Source organism: Parasteatoda tepidariorum, chromosome 4 (assembly GCF_043381705.1).
Source record: "Parasteatoda tepidariorum isolate YZ-2023 chromosome 4, CAS_Ptep_4.0, whole genome shotgun sequence".
NCBI lineage: Eukaryota > Metazoa > Arthropoda > Arachnida > Araneae > Theridiidae > Parasteatoda > Parasteatoda tepidariorum.
The window spans coordinates 101,507,844-101,526,986 of NC_092207.1; the positions used below are offsets into that span (position 1 = coordinate 101,507,844).

The following is a 19,143-nucleotide window of genomic DNA, read 5'->3' on the forward strand; positions in this document are numbered from 1 at the left end:
ATACCATTTTGGCGCAAGTACTGTTTCACATATTGTACTCCCTGATGTGCGAATCTTCTGTGCCAAACTGATAATGGCAACTTTGTCGTTGTCACCATTGTTGTATCTTGGTAAGGTGTTGTTACGTCATCGTCGACTAGGTAAGCTGAAGCAGCAGAACCTCCTTCTGGCTTGACCGGTTTTGCACGTAATTCAAAAAGTCCACTAGATGAGCATGGAGCTTCTAAAAGTACATTTTCAGGGTTTTCTTTACGAAAGAAACGACAAACCATGTCATCTGAATCTCCGAAGTTTGAGATTCCTCGTTTCATCGCCTTTGAAGCTGATAGTAAATTTTTGCTGATATCTGGTGCATACAATACATCACTGAGCTCAATAGACTTTTGCAGGGTTCCAACAGTTGCGCACATGTCAATTTCTCCGCAGCCATAAGCTGGTATTGTCTGTTTGTTACCAACTACGATTTCTGCTGGCTTGTCAAAATGACGATACGTCTTGAAATATTCGGCTGAATTTGTGATGTGTGCTGTAGCTCCATCGTCTTTGAGCCATACATTTCGGCTACTGTCATTTTGGCAAATAAGTGCACTGCAATGAGTATTTGTAAGAAAAGTTTCGGTTTCATTACCTGACGTCTTTGGCTTCTCTGGAAAATCAGGACAAAATTGTCCCATGTGCCCTGACTTATTGCACCTAAAACAGTTACCACGGAAGATTTTCACGCCGTCATTGGCCTTACTAGTTTCATACATGTAGCTGTTGAAGGTTGAGATTGTCTCGCATTCTGGGACCTTGTCCCCCTCCTCCAATTCTTCTCTCCGTTCGCATCGTGTCTTGCGCCGCTTCTTACAAAAGCTGTCGTAACGTCTTCTTTTATGCATACACTTTACCTTTTAAGGCGCATCTTTATTTGTTCCCTCAGTCTCTCAGGTGACTTTTCAGCTTTTGGTATCGAGTCCCATTGTGACTTGAACTCTCTGTATTCATCATCCGGAAAAATCGATAATATGCGCGGCAGATTTTGAGGCAACTTCCCTTCGCCGCTCGCCTCCTGTTCCGTTGCAAGTCGACCCATAGCGTACGCAAACGTGCGAGAGATTTCATTACGTCTTCATCCTTCTCTATTTTGAAAGCGAAAAATATTTGAAGGAGAGTATCCAATTTTACACTCGTCACTTTGTCAAAGTTGTTCAGCAACTCCTTCCATATTTCTCGTACAGAGTTACCATGCATACGAATTAGATTTAAGATATCCGCTAATACATTAGATCGAATAATTATTGCGGCTTTCGCATTCGTCTTTGTGTAGGATACGAGCACTTTGTTGTACTCGCTGACCGTCTCGGCACTGGCGTCTTTCACTGGTATCGACGGTTCTACAACTGAGCCATCCAAAATTCCAACACAATGATTAAGGACGAATAAAGAGTTAATTTCTAACTTCCAGTCAGTCCAGTTGGACGCACCTTCGTGCACTGTATTAAGTTCTTTCCATCCATCGCCAAACTGTTAATCCACAAAAATGAGCAATCACTTCACCACTAACGTTAATGAAAAACGAAGTACTGCTCACGATTTGGCATACAAAAGTTCATACACGTCGTCGAAAACAGCTATCCACGCAGTAAAACGTTGCTAATGACCCATAACATGTTGTAATTATTAGCAAAATAAAGGTGACAGCTATTTTAAATTAGTATTTAATGGAACTTAGAAATAAAAAGAAAAGAACGATTAGAAAAAATAAACTCAAATATAGAAGATTAGAAGTTGCCAAATTATGAAGTGCAACTCTAAAAGATAAACAAAAATAGCGTGAGGCTCGCTGATAGCATGCTCGATTTATAACAGGTGATACATATGAGTTGGGTATAATATGAAAAAAAAACACAACTACTTCGATTTAGTAGGAACAACATATGACGCAATGCTAAACGAATGGAATTTAGTTGTTGTTTACTTAGTTATTGTTATTAGTAGTTGTTGTTATTTGTTTTAGTTGTTGTTGTTTATTTAGTTGTATTTAGTTTCAATAACTTTTCTTTATAATGCAATAAAATCTGGCGAGCAGCTATTTAAACGATCGAACACTTCGTTTGTTTATTTGTGGCTTGAAGTTAGGCTCGCAGAAAATGCCGTTCATGGGTTAAATTTAGTAGGAACAACACAACCTGTGACGTAGGCTATATTATACCCAATTAAGTGTCATCTGTGAATGGCGATTTTCTACGGTTTTCTTAAACGAATTTCCAATGAATCATTCTTCCATGAGCTTGGCTTTTTAGCACATAGCTTATTTTATTTTATTTCAATTAATACACATTAATTGGGCATTAGTGCCAATAATAATATGCAGATTTTTTTTTATGGATACCGAAAACGCGAATAAGTATCTTTTCTACTTATTTTTGCTTTTGAGTTCAGAAATTATTTTTTTATTTCAATTAATACATATTACCAACATTAATTAAGCATTATTGTCTTCAATGATGGGATGACGATTTCTTACGGTTCTTTTAGAGTGACAAAAAAAAAATACCTTTACTGCATTTATTTTGCTTTCTAGTATATTGCTTATTATTTTATTTCAATTTATATACATTACCTTAATTCATTAATCATGATTGGCGTAATTACCCTCATTGGCACCAATTTCTTATGTTTATCCTAAACGCATTAGTACCACTTTCCCACTAATTTTTTGTTTTTGATTTCATAAATATTTTGTTTCTATTTCATTACCGTTGGTTTTAAATAAGTAATTTTTTAGAAACGCGTTTAAAGAAATTGATATAAATAAAATCAATTATTTTAAACGTTTACAGAAGAAGTATAAATTTGGTGACGTAGACCACGCGTTCTACCACGTAATGTTCATTGAATTCATCTGACATAGCGAATATAAAATAATTAAATACGTGCAACAAACTATTTTTTTGATCAAATAGAGCTATAAGCTAGCAATTATCACTGATGTATTTTTAAAATTTGTGAAAATTGATTTGTTAAATTTAAAACAATGGCTAACGCTTAATCAATCAGAAAATTCCATTTCGTTTTTCACTCATCCTATTAGAACGATTTGTGGTAGAATGTTCTAATGTCGACAATGACCTTCCTCGTTCTTGAATNACTCATCCTATTAGAACGATTTGTGGTAGAATGTTCTAATGTCGACAATGACCTTCCTTGTGCTTGAAACTATCTGTATGCCAAATTTCATAGCTTTCGGTTGGATGGTTTAGGAGTCTATAAAGGACACACAGACAGACATTCATTTTTATATAGATTTTTTAAAAAAAAAGACTTGTCAACATATGGTAACAGATGTTAAGAATAATATCACTAATAAAAATAATTTCTGAATAATATCACTAAAGAACAGGACCTACAATGGTGCTGGACTATAAAATTTCACAGGCAAATTTTACCCCACAAATTATAGAATGATAGTGAATTAAGTTCTTAACTATAATTTTATTTGCTGATACAATTACAATTACGATACAATTTAATTCATTGTATGCCCGGACTTTAAAAAAGAAGCGAAGAAAGAAAGAAATGTAGAATTTTTTTTAAAGCATTTAGACATTTACCAAAACCACTTCATTGACCGAGTGGTGTAGTGTAGGCGGTTTTGTTTATCCTGCCCTTCCCTAAACACTCACAATTTGATGTCAACAGATTTCTTTTTTATAAGAATGAATTTACTAAATGCACATTTTACTCCGATGCGTCATGCTCTCATTAACTTTAAATTTAAATAATTATTCTACTTCAGATCAGCCTTGAGAATGTCATTTGCATAAAGTTGAAAAATTTATTCAAATGATAAGTGAAGAAATGATCCGTTGAAGAATTCAGGGGACAGTTTAGGGCAGGATTCTTCTATGCAAGGGTAGAAATTAAGAAAAAATATTGACTCCTCCAATAACTAAAGTATATTGATAGTCCATAGGGATGTAACGAATATTCACCCCTTTTACCGAATGTTCGGCCCAGTAGTCGACAAAGTATTTTTTGCCAAAGTATTTTTCAACATTTATTTTTTCTGAAATTTAAATACAAAGAATAATCTAAAAATCGCATTTTTTTCTATACATTATTAGAAATAGTTTTGTCACATATTTGTTAAGTTCTAAAACTTGCACACGGCTTTCAAATTTATGGTCTGGAAGACAAATGGAATTTAAAGAATTGAAACTAAATTACTTTATACTGAACCACGAGTTTTGTACTACTGTTTTTTTCTTTTTATTTATAGTCAAGCAAGAATTTTTTATATTAATTATTATTAATTATTATAATTTTTATTATTAATTATAATAATTATTATAATTTATTATTTTTTAATTATATTCGTTCTTTTATTATAACTTTTTGCTCGAAGAATTTTTTTTTTTTTAAATTTTCATTGTTTTTATTATAGTGCAGCATTTTAACGAAGCGTTTCTAATAGTTATTCTTTTTTGTTAGGTTTTTCTAGTACGGTAAAACAGATAACCGGTAGCATAGAAATGCGACAGAATAGGTAATGAATGGAACGTAGAATAGACAAAAAACCGACAACATGTCTCAATTAGACTTTTTCTTAAAAAAAAAAAAAAAAAAAAAAAAAAAAAATGCTGATAGAGTGAATTTAAATAAAAAATGACAATACAGAGAACGTGTCATGTTAATTATGAAAAAAATATGCTATNACAGGTAGCATATAAATGTGACAGAATAGGTAATGAATGGAACATAGAATAGACAAAAAAAACATACAACATGTCTCGATTAGACTTTTTCTTAAAAAAATAAAAAAAAATGCTGATAGAGTGAATTTAAATAAAAAATGACAATACAGAGAACGTGTCATGTTAATTATGAAAAAAATATGCTATTTTGTGACAAAAATACGGATTAAAAAATCAAAAGACCATAACAGTATACCTTTACATCCCTCGATGGGACTATATTGATAATTTATTTCGTGGTGATCCTAGTTCAGTTTTAGTGGACCATCGTTCATTTCGATTCCTGATTATACGTCATACAGATCGAAATATCTCGATTTATAGGTTAATCTCTATTTTTGAATTCGAGATAGCAAATGTCTGGTATGTCGGGTGTGTAAATCGAAAGCTGAAAACAACAAAATGTGAAAATTTTTAGAATTACGAGTAAAAAAAAAAACAAGATTTTCTCAAGTTAAAAATATTTAACATTCTTCTCTCTGTATATGATACATTTACCCTCGAATGAAGATTCATGTCACGCCATATCTGATGTTCAAGAATCTTTCAGCTTTATGGTATGTTTTCATTCTGTTATACTTTATGAAATACTCATGAATAAATTATCTTAAGTTTAAATTATATTCGTATTCTTCATTTTTTTTAAAATATAATTTAAAGTGTTTCGAAGAAAAATGAAAGTAACGAAAATTCAAAATGAACTGTTTTATAACATATTAGAAAATAGTTTTTGAAAGGGATCCATTGCTGCTGAAGATACCTATCTCATTGTATACAATGCATCGGTAGTTCACGATCTCATTTTAAAGACGTAATGGATGAAACAATGAAAAAAATTCATTCCTATTAATTATTTCTGAATTCATTTTATTTTATAACCGTCGTTGAACAGCCGACCCACATTTCAGTGGACGAAACACCATGTTCAACGTCGAAGCCTTGTAGTTTTGAACCCAATCCAAAAGACAGGGGAACTCCTGGATCAGTACCCCCAGAGATATTGATTTGTGATGGGAACTTGGAGGACTTTGTGACTCCGGCTGATTTGGCCTTGCACCCGTTACCATTTAATACGGGATTCTTCGACCGTTGGAATCGTCCTACCCACCAGGAAGTGATTTTTTTTTTGTTATATTTAAACCTCCTCATCAACGTTTCTTAAAAGTCGAGGTTTCGCCGAAAAAAATGTGGAAACTGCTGTGCTGAATTGGCTAGTTAAGGTTGCTAAATCAGCAGTCTCTAAAACAAATAAATTATTTTATGACAGATAAACTATCATCCTGTTGAAAAACCTGACTGAACTCTTGAAGGCTTCTTCCTGAGGTCTCAATGTTTTTGGAGAAGGGTTGTTTGGTAATCAGAGTAAACCCATTCTAAGAGACTTACCACCCACTTACCATTCATTTTTAAATGTCGATAGGGAGTTATTTCTCCATTTAATAACTTCGGAAAATACAAAATAATACCGATGGAGGGTTTTGCTTGCGCAAAATGTGGGTCACCGTAAAGGTGAGTGTGCGGTCAAGAGAGGTCGACACTGGGACGCATTTTATGCGTTCGTTCATTGGATCCTATATCTAGTCTATTTTTGGTTATAATCGCAAAATTTATACACTTGGGTATCTATAAGTATAGAATAATAAGTAAATGGCCGATTCTTTACAGAGTAAGCAAAATTTTAAAAATCCAATCAGCTTTCCCGCCAAAAAAAATTAAATTGTGGTAATTAGATTCAGGATGGCATGAAGGTGAAAAACAGACGCTTTCTTACAAAACAGACATTTTTGACTCAAAAAACTCACATTGAGTCGATACTAATAAATAGTTTTCATTTGAATATTTGGCAGTCCGAAGAAATTCTACTATTATCCTACGTAAATTATTCCATTCTTGAAAATTTTTTATAGTAAGCTGCTGATTTAAAAAGTCGATTGTAAGAGCCAAAATACTTAAAAATCACAGATCAGTGATATTCTCGAAGTAAAATATTAATAAACAGTTGAATTCGTTTAGTTACAATATCTTCACACTAAAAAAAAATTCAAAGTTTACTAACCGTTTAAACTGAGAACTACTAAAAAAAGCTTCTTCAATTGCAAACAACTTTTTTTTATATTTAATTTTATGAAGGCACTAAAAGAGACACAAAAGGAACGTTTTTTGGAAAACATCCTGTTAAAAGGAAGGTTCAGTTCTTCAAAATAAGAAAAAGTGGTTTCATCATAAGGATTTATTTTGTCGAAACAAGATAGTTTTGTTTTACATAATTTATGGATTATTATCAATATTGGGTATTTATAGTTTGATCTGAAGTAAAGAGACGAGTCTTTTTTAAAGTGAACGTGGTAGATAACACGAGAAAATATCCCTTTGATCTAAATTAATATGTAGGTACAGTGTGCAAATAAATAAATGGACCACCTGATAACTTTTAATCTAATGATCGTGTTCTAGGATTCAATCTTAATGATTCGACTGGCTGATTTTAAATATACTAATTAATTAGTGTAGACGATATTTTAAGTTGCAAAATTCCGGCACAAAAGCTTTATTTGAATAAACATGCCTTTTTTTCGACGGATTAGGATCTCAAAAATATAGAATAGGTAGAAGCAATCTGGGAATAGTTTAGTCAGGAGAGCAATACAAAGTTTGGACCCTTTCATGATAATTTTCATTTTTGGGTATTCCACCCTATCTCGAGAATTTCTTAAACGTTTCGAAGAATTTTTGCACACAATTATAAAATTCGTTTATCCAAAAGTTATCCATGCAAAATATAACTTTTAGTAAAAATAAAGTACTTTTTATTATTTTATTTAATAATAGTAGAGAAAATTTAAGTTGCAAAGTATACGAAAGTTTACATTATTTTGTTGTTGTTGTTTGACAAATGCAGAAAAGTACAAGTCAAATGGGATCGAAGGCATGGAGCACAGCCCTGCCCACATATATCAAAGAACATAATTAAACGTAGTACATTACAAAATTTCAGCAAAATCGGTGGAATAGTTTCTGAGAAATCGAATGTTGAAAAAGTCGTATTTCCTACATGAACAGGATAAATAAAAAAATATTCAGAGCAGAAAAAGATAGAAAAATAAAGATAATAAAGATAGAAAAATAAAGATCAAATTTCAGTTTAGGAAATACTTTAAAAAGAAATAATGGAAAAAATATTGCCATTTCCCCTCCCCCTTCTTTTTTAGTGAAATTGTTGTAGAATTGTTGTTGTCAGCTGTTCCCAATTTTTTTCGGCAATGTAACCTTAAATGTTCGAGCATGTTTTAGTCGAACTCCGGCACTATACAAACGTTTAACCAACTGTAAATATACTGAAGTTATCAGAAAAAAAAATTTTTTTTTCCTTTAAAATTTAGTCATTTTATTTTGAAAAGCTCGATCAAAAAAAAAATTTTTTTTTTTATAAATGCATATTCTTTTCATAATTTATTCGATTTATGTTATTGGAAAAAGTTTTTTTCTTTTTAAATTTTTTTCATTGATATTTTACATAATAATTTCATATAAACAATCGAAATGTTAAATAAACTATGGATTATTGACTGGATATAAACATTACTGATTTAAAAAAAATTCCAACTCCCGGAATACCTGTAATCCTTCGACAGAATCCTAAGGTTCCGTAAACACCTTTTGGGAACCACTGTTCCAAGTTTCTTTTTATACATGACTTTCCCTGCACTGTTACTATGGCAACAAAAGATAATCAAGAGTATAGTTTGGCGCCAATATACGACGAGTATAATTGAAAAGTTTTTTATTACCATGACACTAGACGAAATTCTCTTTTTTGTTTTTGTCTTCCGTTTAATAAACTCAAACAAGAGTTGAATTTTATATGTCAATTCGTTTGTACTTATCATTTTAATATAAACATTCTAATTGTAAGAGAATTATTTTTCTATTGATGGATTTATTTAATTATTTGGTTATTCTACTGAATGAACTAATAATCAGCCAAGCGAAGAGGGAAGACAATGAACGTTTTTTTCTCGATATGTTTGAATGCTTAGAAACAATGTGTGCATCAGTTTTGAAATAAAAGAGATGTCAACATTCTTATTTTTAGATTACTTTTTATTGTTATTTTTACAGTTATTGAATTTCTTATTCATAGAACATTAGAATTTTTTATTTTCTCTATCACCACCTTAGTTAAAGAAGGGCAATGAAAAGTTCTTAATGGTTAAATGATAAATACTTTTTAAAAAATGCTAGCTTCCTTTTGCGACCCTTGGCACCCGAACTATTACTTATTGGCAGGATCTATCATTGTGGTAATATTGCATGTCAAAAAATTATTTTTAAAATGAAAAGAAAGAAACGTCGAATGCACTCCCAGCTCTAGCGACTCAATGTAAAAAATGGCGATTAACCTTTTGAGGCAACCGGTGTCAAAAATATACTACAACGAATTAAATGGTTTAAAATCTTATTACAATTGAGGAAATGAACACAAAATTACATTTATTTATTTTTCGGTATTTAAAGAATTAAGTCAATAAATACAATCGAACGATCCACAAAATTTTAAACTTAACGGTAAAGAGACCGTTCATGCACACATAGGTAAATAGCTTTTGTTTTTGCACTTTAACGGATCAATCTGCTAGATAATGTGTGCATATTAACGAGCTTTACACAGATTCATTGCCTTTCATTCGCTTATCAACTACCATAAGTGTTCATTTTTCGAAATTTTCCGAGAAGATATTATTTTTGTATTTAAACTATTAAAGACAAAATTTTTTGCTATTTAATGACTTCATTCTTTGGTTTAAAAAATTAATTTAACCACTACTACACACGGATAAACTAAAAATATATAGAAATGCATGCATCATCATAGGCTCTGGTAGAATTATAAATCATTCTTCTCTACAAATGATTTTTTAATCATTATTTCACGATCACTCGGGAAAATAATCTTTGGAAAGAGTAAAAAAGTGTGAAAACATGTTCCGAAATTGTGGCGACAGGTAAAAATAGAGTAAATTGGAACAATTTCCTTAAAATAGTTATTTAAAAAAAACATGGTGTCACTATTGAACAAATCGTTACATATAACTGCTAGATCCGATTCCTCTGTACCTTTATAAGGATCTGCATCGAACCAAGGATTGGCAAAAATTATTCTAAAGTGAGGGCGAATCCAAAAAAGTCAAATGAGTCGATCCAACCATCGAAGGTTTTCCACAAGATTGGGTTTATCGGAAGTTACTTTGTTTTATGAATTGAACTCAAAAATACCGAGTTACGAGAGATATACAAAAAACTATTCTTAACGATTGTTCAACGCCAAGCTGACGATAAAATCAAATGACAAGAAGAAAAAAATCTTCTTGGTGTTTAATATCATGTACAGTGCACGAAATTTAAAAAAACGGAACACCTGTCATAACTTTTGATTGAATGATCGAATTTTCACGTACCAGAGCTCTATCAAGAGCCTGATCTTAACTGTGACAATGAATGAATGCAACGATATTTTTAAGTGCGAAATGAGGCATAAAAACAAGTTACTTTCTCTGAATAAGCAATTTGTTTTTTGTTGACAGATTTTGGTGTTTAACCCTTAAAATATCGTAGGGTAGCCGCAATCAGGAAAATATGGCCCCAATAGTTTGGTCAGGAGACGGTTAAAAACTTGAACCCCTACGTGTTTATTTTACTCTTTGCATATATTGCCTTATTTAGAGAACTTTTTAAGCGAATAAAAAAAATAAATAAATAAAAAAACTTTGCGCACATTTGTAAAATCGTTTATCCATCCAAAGATTAATCCCTGCAAAAAATAATTCTTAATGATTATTTATTACTTTTCAACATTCTATTGAAGATGAGCCGAAAAAAATTTTAATTGTAAGGTATACAATTTTTTACATCATTTTGAATAATGTAATTTTTGACGACATTGTACAAAACTTGAACAAAATCAGTCAGTTCTCGAGAAATTAAATTTAAAATAGGCGACTTTTTCAAATTTTATATTTTGCCATTTCAAATGACACTGTTTAAAATGATGTAAGAAAACTGTGTACCTTACAAATCATTCGTATTCAACCATTATTAAATGAGGTGAGTTTGGATAATTTACTTGTTAGGTTAGAGTGCAGACACTAACGTTCACACTTGCTAAAAGGAATGGGTTTTTTTTCTTCAATAAATTGCATAAAAGGGTAGAACTATATTCAGCGTGATTTGTTTCTTAGTTCTACCCATAAGGCAAAGTGAGACAGTTTGCGTCGTTCACTATATTCCGATGCAAATCAAAGAAGAAAAAAAAAAGCGTTTTTGAAATTGGAATAACTTCAGATTAACTAAGACAAAAAGTGCAAAAACAAAATAAAGATTACATTCTGAATTTCTTTATGCATGGCACAGAATTGATTCCCATTTAGGTAATCCTTTCACTACTTTGATAGACTGCAATACTTAGTATAAAAATATAGACGTTTATGGTGAATGAGTATTAATGACTTCACATCATAATTTAGAAAAGGAAAAGTATGCAAATTCATTATCCTTTAGAACACACGATATCAATCATTCAATGGATTCAAAGAGGAAAATATTTCTTTTGAAATAACTTCTTTTTTAAGATAGAGAGGACGTCATCTTTTTTTCCTTCTCTGACAGTCCTCCAAGTGTTACTAGGCTCTTGGCATGACTGACCCTTACTTCCTTATTAATAAAGCATTCTGACTAAAACGTGGCGTCCTTTTTGTCAAGCACTTAAAACTGGAATAAAAATGACTTATTTTTCGATATGAAACCAGCTCATCAAAAAAATATATACTCTTTAAAATGTCGTATATCTGTTTTAATATAATTGTGGAATAAGTGATTTTACTAGTGTTAAACCTATTTAATGTTCTTTTTTTACTTTTTTCAATATTTCCATTAAAAGCCGTGTAAATGCTTTACGAATATTTCCGTATAGTGATCTGTCGACTACCATCGCCAAGGCGCCAAATGGATTTTAAACTTCAAACATTTAATAATAAAAAAAAAATAAAAAAATTAAAAAAAAAAACATGCAGAAGTTTGCACACGCTATAAATACTGTGTATTTCTGTTTAATTCTATCTGTGAATGATAGTGGAATAATAGATTTCACTCATGTTTAATAAAAAAACTATTATATTTTTATACGTGTAAAGTTTTTTTCCTTAAATTTTTTTTAAAAAGTTTAAACTCATTAAAAAGAGTTTACAGTGTAACAATGAATGGCTGCAGAAAATAATAATAATAAATAAATAAAAATTTATATATAAGTTCAGTGGATCGTTTTACGAACCATTTATATTTTAAATCATCGTATGAGGAAAATTTCACTCTTTAAACTGTGTGTTTCTCATCACAAATCATTCATTCATAGAAGAGAGAAGGCATGGAATACCATAAACAAGAGAAGTAGTGCCATTTTCATTCTCCGGTATCTTTCCTTATTTCTACTAAATTGATCCGTGCTAAGGCCTTCNAGACTCTGTCTCTGAAAAAAAAAAAAAAAAAAAAAAAGCTTTGATTCCATGTAACGCAAATGTTTCCTCACTTTGATTCCATGTAACGCAAATGTGGATGAATAAAAGTAAACTTTCACGAATGAATTCAAAATAACCCAATGCTTGATCCAGGAGTTCCCTTGTCTTCTGGGTTCGAAACAAAATAACGAGGCTTTAGTTATAAATTGTAAAATATGTTCATCTGTAGTTCCAAGGATAATCATAAAGTGAAATACAAAAAGAATACGTTAGAGTAGTTTCTTAGCGGCAGATATCAGTAAAACCGGAACATTTTTGTGCCGCATTCGATGTCATAAATTAAAATAATGAGCGATTATGAATGAGTGAATGAATATTTCTTTTTTTCAACTCATGTCTTAACTTTAAAAAAAGTAAAAATGAATATCGGAGATCATTGCCTTTTAAATGAACAAGGGTCAGTCCACTTTTTGCGTAAGCTGTTTCTGTGCATTTCTAAAGAACCCTACTCGCCATTTTGAATTTAGCTAAAATTAAACTACGGTTCTCTTCTAGTGAGTGTGTTAATATATGTTTTCGTAGGTTTGTAAAAAAAAAAAAACCTGAATAATAAGGCTAAAAATAATAAGCTAAAGTTTAAAAATAAGGAAAATAATCGTAAATAAATGCTTGAATAAACAGATTTTTCAATGTTTACCATGCGAAGAGGAACAATTTGCACCTCGGCAGGATCCGCCATCATGACATCGCATTCGTACGTGTTGATGAGTGGTAATTACGATCGTTTAACTGAACTGATCGTTTAACTGAGCATGTTTAAAATAGTGATATATAAATGAATAGAAAAACTTTTCATTTTCAAATAAGTTCATTTAACATCTTTTACAAATCAGTTTTCTTCCCTACTGCACGAGTCCCGCAGTGCACTGATCGTAAAGACACGGTTTCTTGTAGAACACGGAAGTCAAGCATCACTGGCTGCAGTCAGTTAGCGGGAGGGTGACTATTCTGATCAGCGTGCGTAGGGACCGAGAATGAGCGGTATCGGTCCTCGTTAAATTGTTCTACTGTAAAGCGCGGCCGTAAGCTACCAGAGCAAGGGAACCATCCCCTCTGCAGGGGATCAAAATAGCAATGGCATGTCTACGGTTCATCCTCAGGGATGTTTCCAGACCGTCGCCAATAGCCCATTGTGCAGATCTAGCGCGACTTAAATAAAGTACCTACCTCTACTGCATGAAGAGTTCCGATCAATGACGTCATCAGTTTAGTTTTTTAAAGGAAGAATTTAGTGGCAACTGCGATCGTGCAAGACAAAGTAAATAAATTGGTGCTTAAAATAATGACATTTAAATGAATGGGCAGGATAGCGTGATTGGTAGGAATTTGGCCCATGTCTAAGAGGTCGTGAATTCAATCCCGGCCGGCTGAAGACTCCCCGTGTAGTAAATGGTGAGTAAAGAATGTTAAATATGTCGGGTCACAGAGTCCTCTATGTTCCCATGACAAATCATACCTCTGGGAGTACTAAATTGGAGATGGATCGTTCTCTGATTCAGATCAAAATTACATCTGTGGATGTATGAATGAGTTCACCCTATAAACGGGCTGAGACGACGTATGTGTAGCTGAAGCCGTATTCTTGGCCATAGAAAAACTTTTTCTCTTTAAATAAGTTCATTTAACATAATTTACAAATCAGTTTTTTCTCGACTACATGAAGAGTTCCTATCAATGACGTCATCGGTTGAGTTTCTTAAAGAAAGAATTTAGTGGCAATTGTTACTAAACAAAGAAAATAAATTGGTATTAATGAATTAATAAGTTCATTTAACAATATTTCCTCGTCTACTACATGAAAAGTTCCAAACAATGCCGTCATCGGTTTAGTTTCCAGAATTTTGAGAAGGGTGCGATTACAGACAAAATATTTTGAGGAGAATGCGTTTTTATAATGAAATAATTAGTGAAGGGTTCATTTGTAAGATAAAATAAAAATTTATAACGGATTTCTCTTATTAGGCCCCTCGTGAACCAACAATCAACAACACTTAAATCCTAAACATTTTAATTGTCTTATCATTAACAATATATTTTCATATTACAATGTACTATTCGATATTTGAATTTAAAAAAAACTTAAATTTACAATAAAACTGCTCGACAGTTAATAATGAGTATCTGTTTGGAAATGTGTTCTAATAAATGTATTAAACTGATCAACTTTAAGAACGGAGAAATTTGAAAAGCTTTTAACCTTCAGACAGAATCATAAAATTGAACAGAAAAAGAAGGGGGAAAAAACTAGACTTAATAGTTAGAAGACCATTACCCATATCTTTGCACATAAATGTAATTTAATGTCATGGAAAACGAACGATGTGATCAATATCTAGTTGGACATAATCCAGTTCACAAAAAACGAAAGGATCAAATTTTACTTTTCGATTCAAGATTTTTTGAAACAAGACTTTTAGTAAGGGTTAGCGTACATGTTATATTGCCCCCCCCCCCAAGGATNAGCTTACCTAGACATATTTTTGTCTGTTTTTTTTTTTTTTTTATCATAATTAGCTCTTCAGCTTTGGCTTTAAAATATTTATATTGTTTTTCTAACTTGTTCGAAAAAAAAATAATAGGACCTTAATGGTTAATAAATTCAAAACTAAAACAAATGTATCATATTTTTAATCTTTATAGTTAGCGTAAAATAGTATTTATTAAATCTCTGAGTTGTTTATAGCTTAAAGCGTTCATGAAACGATTAAAACTTGTATTATCATAAGACAAAGATCCACAGTAAAGATTTTAGTGCACTTACTAGTCGGAAAGAGGCTGAAATATCGATTACATCGTTCTCACGCATGAAAGCGTGTCATTAAAAGCGTATTAAAAAAAGTAGGTTTGTAGATGAGAAATTTATCGATCCATGTAAACATAAAATACGTTTTCTTCAAAGCCAAAAACTAGTCGGATATGCATAAAATGCATTATAAACAAAGATTAAACGCTCCATAATTATTCAACATTTTTTTTCCTTTTTTTAACATTTTTGCAATTTTATGATTAAAGGAATATTTCTCTTTTCAAATGGTTTCATTGTCAAATAATGAATTTCAACAAAGAAAATGATGGGGGAGGGAGGAGTATTAAATTACAATAAAAAACGTTGCCAAACTTTATAAAATGTACTTTTATTAAGCTTTCCGAATTTTCAAGTCACAGAGAAATCTGTATCTTTTTACAATACCTTATTAATACTCCTAAAAAATTTCAATAAGGAAAAATGTAAATACAAATTTAACTTCAGTACTAAAAATTCAAAATCAACCAGCGCATAATTCTCTAAAATCAGAGAGTTTTTGACGAGTCTTGCCCTGAAGAGGCTGAACGTGATAGGGGTTGGATTTGATTTTTGACTTCGATAGGGTCATGCGGTGTTATACATATGGGCATTTTGTAATTGTCTTTGCAATTTTAAACATCGTATATGAAAAATAGTAAATCAAGATCGATTATGAAAGCATACATGTAACTAACATTTTAAACAATTGTGAAAGATTTTCGGCCATAAGCGGAAGAAGGTTGTAACAGGGTTGTGATGGTTTATACTTAAACCATGGCTTAAATCACGGTTTAAATCCGATGGGTTTTTATCAAAAAAAGACTATTAATTATTCAGGGCGTAAAGTACCATTTTACCCTATGCTTTCTATAAACCAAAACAAACCTAGTTTAAAAAAAAGAAAAAAGAAGAAGAAAAAAGAAGAAGAAAATGAGGAAAGAAAGAGTTTTTTTCCGAACCTGGTTTGTAGCTTAGCAAATAAACAAATTCAAAGAAGAATTGAAAACAGAAAAAAAAATATTTAAATAAAAAAAAATAAAAAAAACTCGAGCCGACAACAGGTCTGGATCTTCTTTTGTTATTTTGGATTCTGACTCGTGGTTTTCTTGTCCAATACAATTACTTAAAAAATTCTTAATGGCATTTGATTTTTATATCATAGTAAGATAAAAATGTTACATTTTGAGATGAGCCTACTGATTAACCTTTAATCAGAATTTAAAGTAAACGTCGGTTTAATGGCAGTCAGCTTTTAATCCGTGACTGAAGCATGTAGAGTCAATAGAAATTTTTTCATGATCCTAATGTAACCTTCATTTTGAATAGTTTTAAGGAAAATCTTTGTCACTGTATCGGATGCTTTTCTGTATCCAATAAATATCTTATCAACTGATTGTTGACTTAAAGTTATCAACTCAATGGATAACCAAAGTTCAATCTGTCAATCATAACTTTTAGACTTCACGTCATTCACAGGTAATTTAATCAAGCCGAACAAATAAAATAATGAGATTCTGGAGAATTGATTGAAAGTAGTGGCAAGACAATTTCGTTTCTATTTATTTCTAGGGAAAACACAGATCCCTAACACACAACCAAAACATGATTATAAAACGCCTCTCTTTCCTACTGTCATGATTGCAACTCTATCATCTTTATTTTTTCTTTTCCTCGTAGTGATATAGAAATACCCTTCACACAAAAGAAATTATTTCAGTTTAAGTACATAATTTTATTACCTTTAAGATTGAAACCTAAATTATGAACGATTCCCCCCCCCCCGCACTTCATAGGAGTTGATCAAAATGATCCATACGATCTCTATGTAAACAATTTTTCTTTTAGCTGCAAATGTTGTCGGTGATATTACATGGCAAATGTGAAAGATCATGCTTGAAGTTTTTACCTATTCGGATGAATCAAAATGAGGAGTTCTTTCTAGCTTTGATACCAACCATTTTGTAATCATTCTATTTATATGATTTTCAAGATAGAGTGGTTTTGAAAAAAGGATTTTAAACTTCCTTCTCTCATTTCGGCCAATGCAAATGTTGCATGTTTAAAAAGGAAACCACTTCTAATCTGATCTTTCAAATGGTACAACAGTTTTGCCAGGTAAAATCTTCGACAGGTAAAATCTTCGACAGCTAAAAATTTTTTTTTAATATAAAGTTAATATAAAGTAACCCTTGTACCATTCTTTATTTTGTTAATTTGATTTATTTTCCACGCTAAAATATGTTAATCACTTTCAGTTATTAACATTTTCGGAAATATGAAAAGTGCAGCTGGGTTTGACTAAGTGGTAGTAAAACAATAACTATAGGAAGAAGTTTAAAAAAAATGAGTCATTTCATTACAACATGGCTGTTCAATTTATTTCTGTTATACATTTATGTTTAGATTATTAATAAGCCATGGTGGGGGTAAATAATTTTTTTTTCTAAACTTCAAAAGTTAATAATATTTCACTACACGTCAAAACAGGTTAATAGGCTTTTATACCGAATAACAAAAAAAGGTTGGCCTGCAGTTTATAAAAACTGAACTAAATAGGAGCCAGGACCCATTTTTTAAAAATCAGTATGTTATGAAAAGTAGCTTGAATTTAAACGTAGAGAGTAGCATAGTTTAGAAAGTAGTATAAACGCTTTTTAATTTTATGTCAACTTTTACTTAACTATAGGAGGACAGCTGCAATTTTAAGGGGGACTGGGATTTAAAGATCCTTTGTGTATTCCACTCTGATATAAACAGTTCTTACTACAGGAAAGATAAAACAAACTAGTTATAAAAATACTTAATTTCTATCTTTTGTTTGGAAAAAGTGAATTATTTCTGACTCTACCATTATTTATTAACAGTTGTTTATTTGAAAGAATCTTCACAAGCAGACAAATGTTTATGCCCCAGAACCGATCACAAAACCATTTAATATTTGGCTTATAATACATGTATATAATTTTTTTTCGCAAATTCTTCTCGGTATAAGTGTTATCCATTTTGTCTCACATTTCGAATCTGTAATCATATAGTTGTAAATGTTTTAAAACTGAAGTGGTAGCTAAAATGATAAATTGTCAACTTAGACATTGGAATCATAGTATCACGTTTTTTATAACAACACTTTTGCAACTTGAAAAAAAAAATAGGTCAAAAAGGGTCGCATCATGAGTGATGATAAATTCTTCATGAAGCCTCCCAGTATCCAAAAATATTTAAAATTCCGGGTGTTGTACATTTGTGGAATGAAAAACATGACAACACATATTTTAATAATTATTATTTAATAAATCTGAACAGCGTCTAGCATTTTAACGAGAGAATAAATAACTTCATTGAAGTGTTCATTTAAACAAGACAACGTGTTGCCTTCGATTATTTCAAACGATAAATCAATGATTGTAATAAAAAGAATGAGTGACTCACCGGCTATCCTGAGAACGGCTCGATCAGCTGGATCTAGTTGAAGAATACTCAACGGTTTATCCTTCATCCATTCTGACAAGCTCGCCTGAAATGAGTGTGCATCATGTACCACTCCGTACCACCCCCATACACAATATTCCATATTTACACTTCCCCAACAAATATCAGGGACTTCCCTCGAATAGGGTCATGAAAATTCATATTTTTAATCCCCCCACTCAATAGGCGTCCTACCACACCACTAAACATTCCTATAAAAATACACACATATAAAAAAAAGTGTTTTTATTTGTACCGTTAGAAATTAATATATTATAAAATGTGTTCGATAGAGAGAGTGACCGGCATAACATATGAATTATTTTTCGATCGCGTGTTGTTTTCTCTCTCTATGATCTGTGGAGAGAGCACCTCATTTCAGAGAAGAATGAAGGGTTGCAACGAAAAGTGGCATGTTTTCGCCAATGCGGCTCGCTTTTTGGAACGGAGGGAATTGATTTCAGCCAAGAAACGCTTGGTTTCAACTCACTTCCCTAGTAAGTAATTTTAAGATCGTTTGATTAGCTTCCATTTCTGTGCGTGTGCTGCGAAAGATAAAGAAGATTTGAGTTTGATATTCATA

At 31.6% G+C, this 19,143-nt stretch overlaps 1 protein-coding gene across 3 annotated transcripts in view; it reads right to left on the reverse strand.

The window, feature by feature from the left end:
* Positions 1-18,943, reverse strand: part of LOC107438834 (dystonin-like protein short stop) — a 223,597-nt gene extending 204,654 nt beyond the window's left edge. For all 3 annotated transcript variants that reach the window (XM_043046522.2, XM_071180282.1, XM_016051216.3), the window contains exon 1: positions 18,522-18,943. In XM_043046522.2, coding sequence (XP_042902456.1) covers positions 18,522-18,663 — 142 coding nt within the window. In that variant the 5' untranslated portion in view covers positions 18,664-18,943. The remainder of the gene's footprint in view (positions 1-18,521) is intronic.
* Between the last annotated feature and the right edge of the window lie 200 nt (positions 18,944-19,143).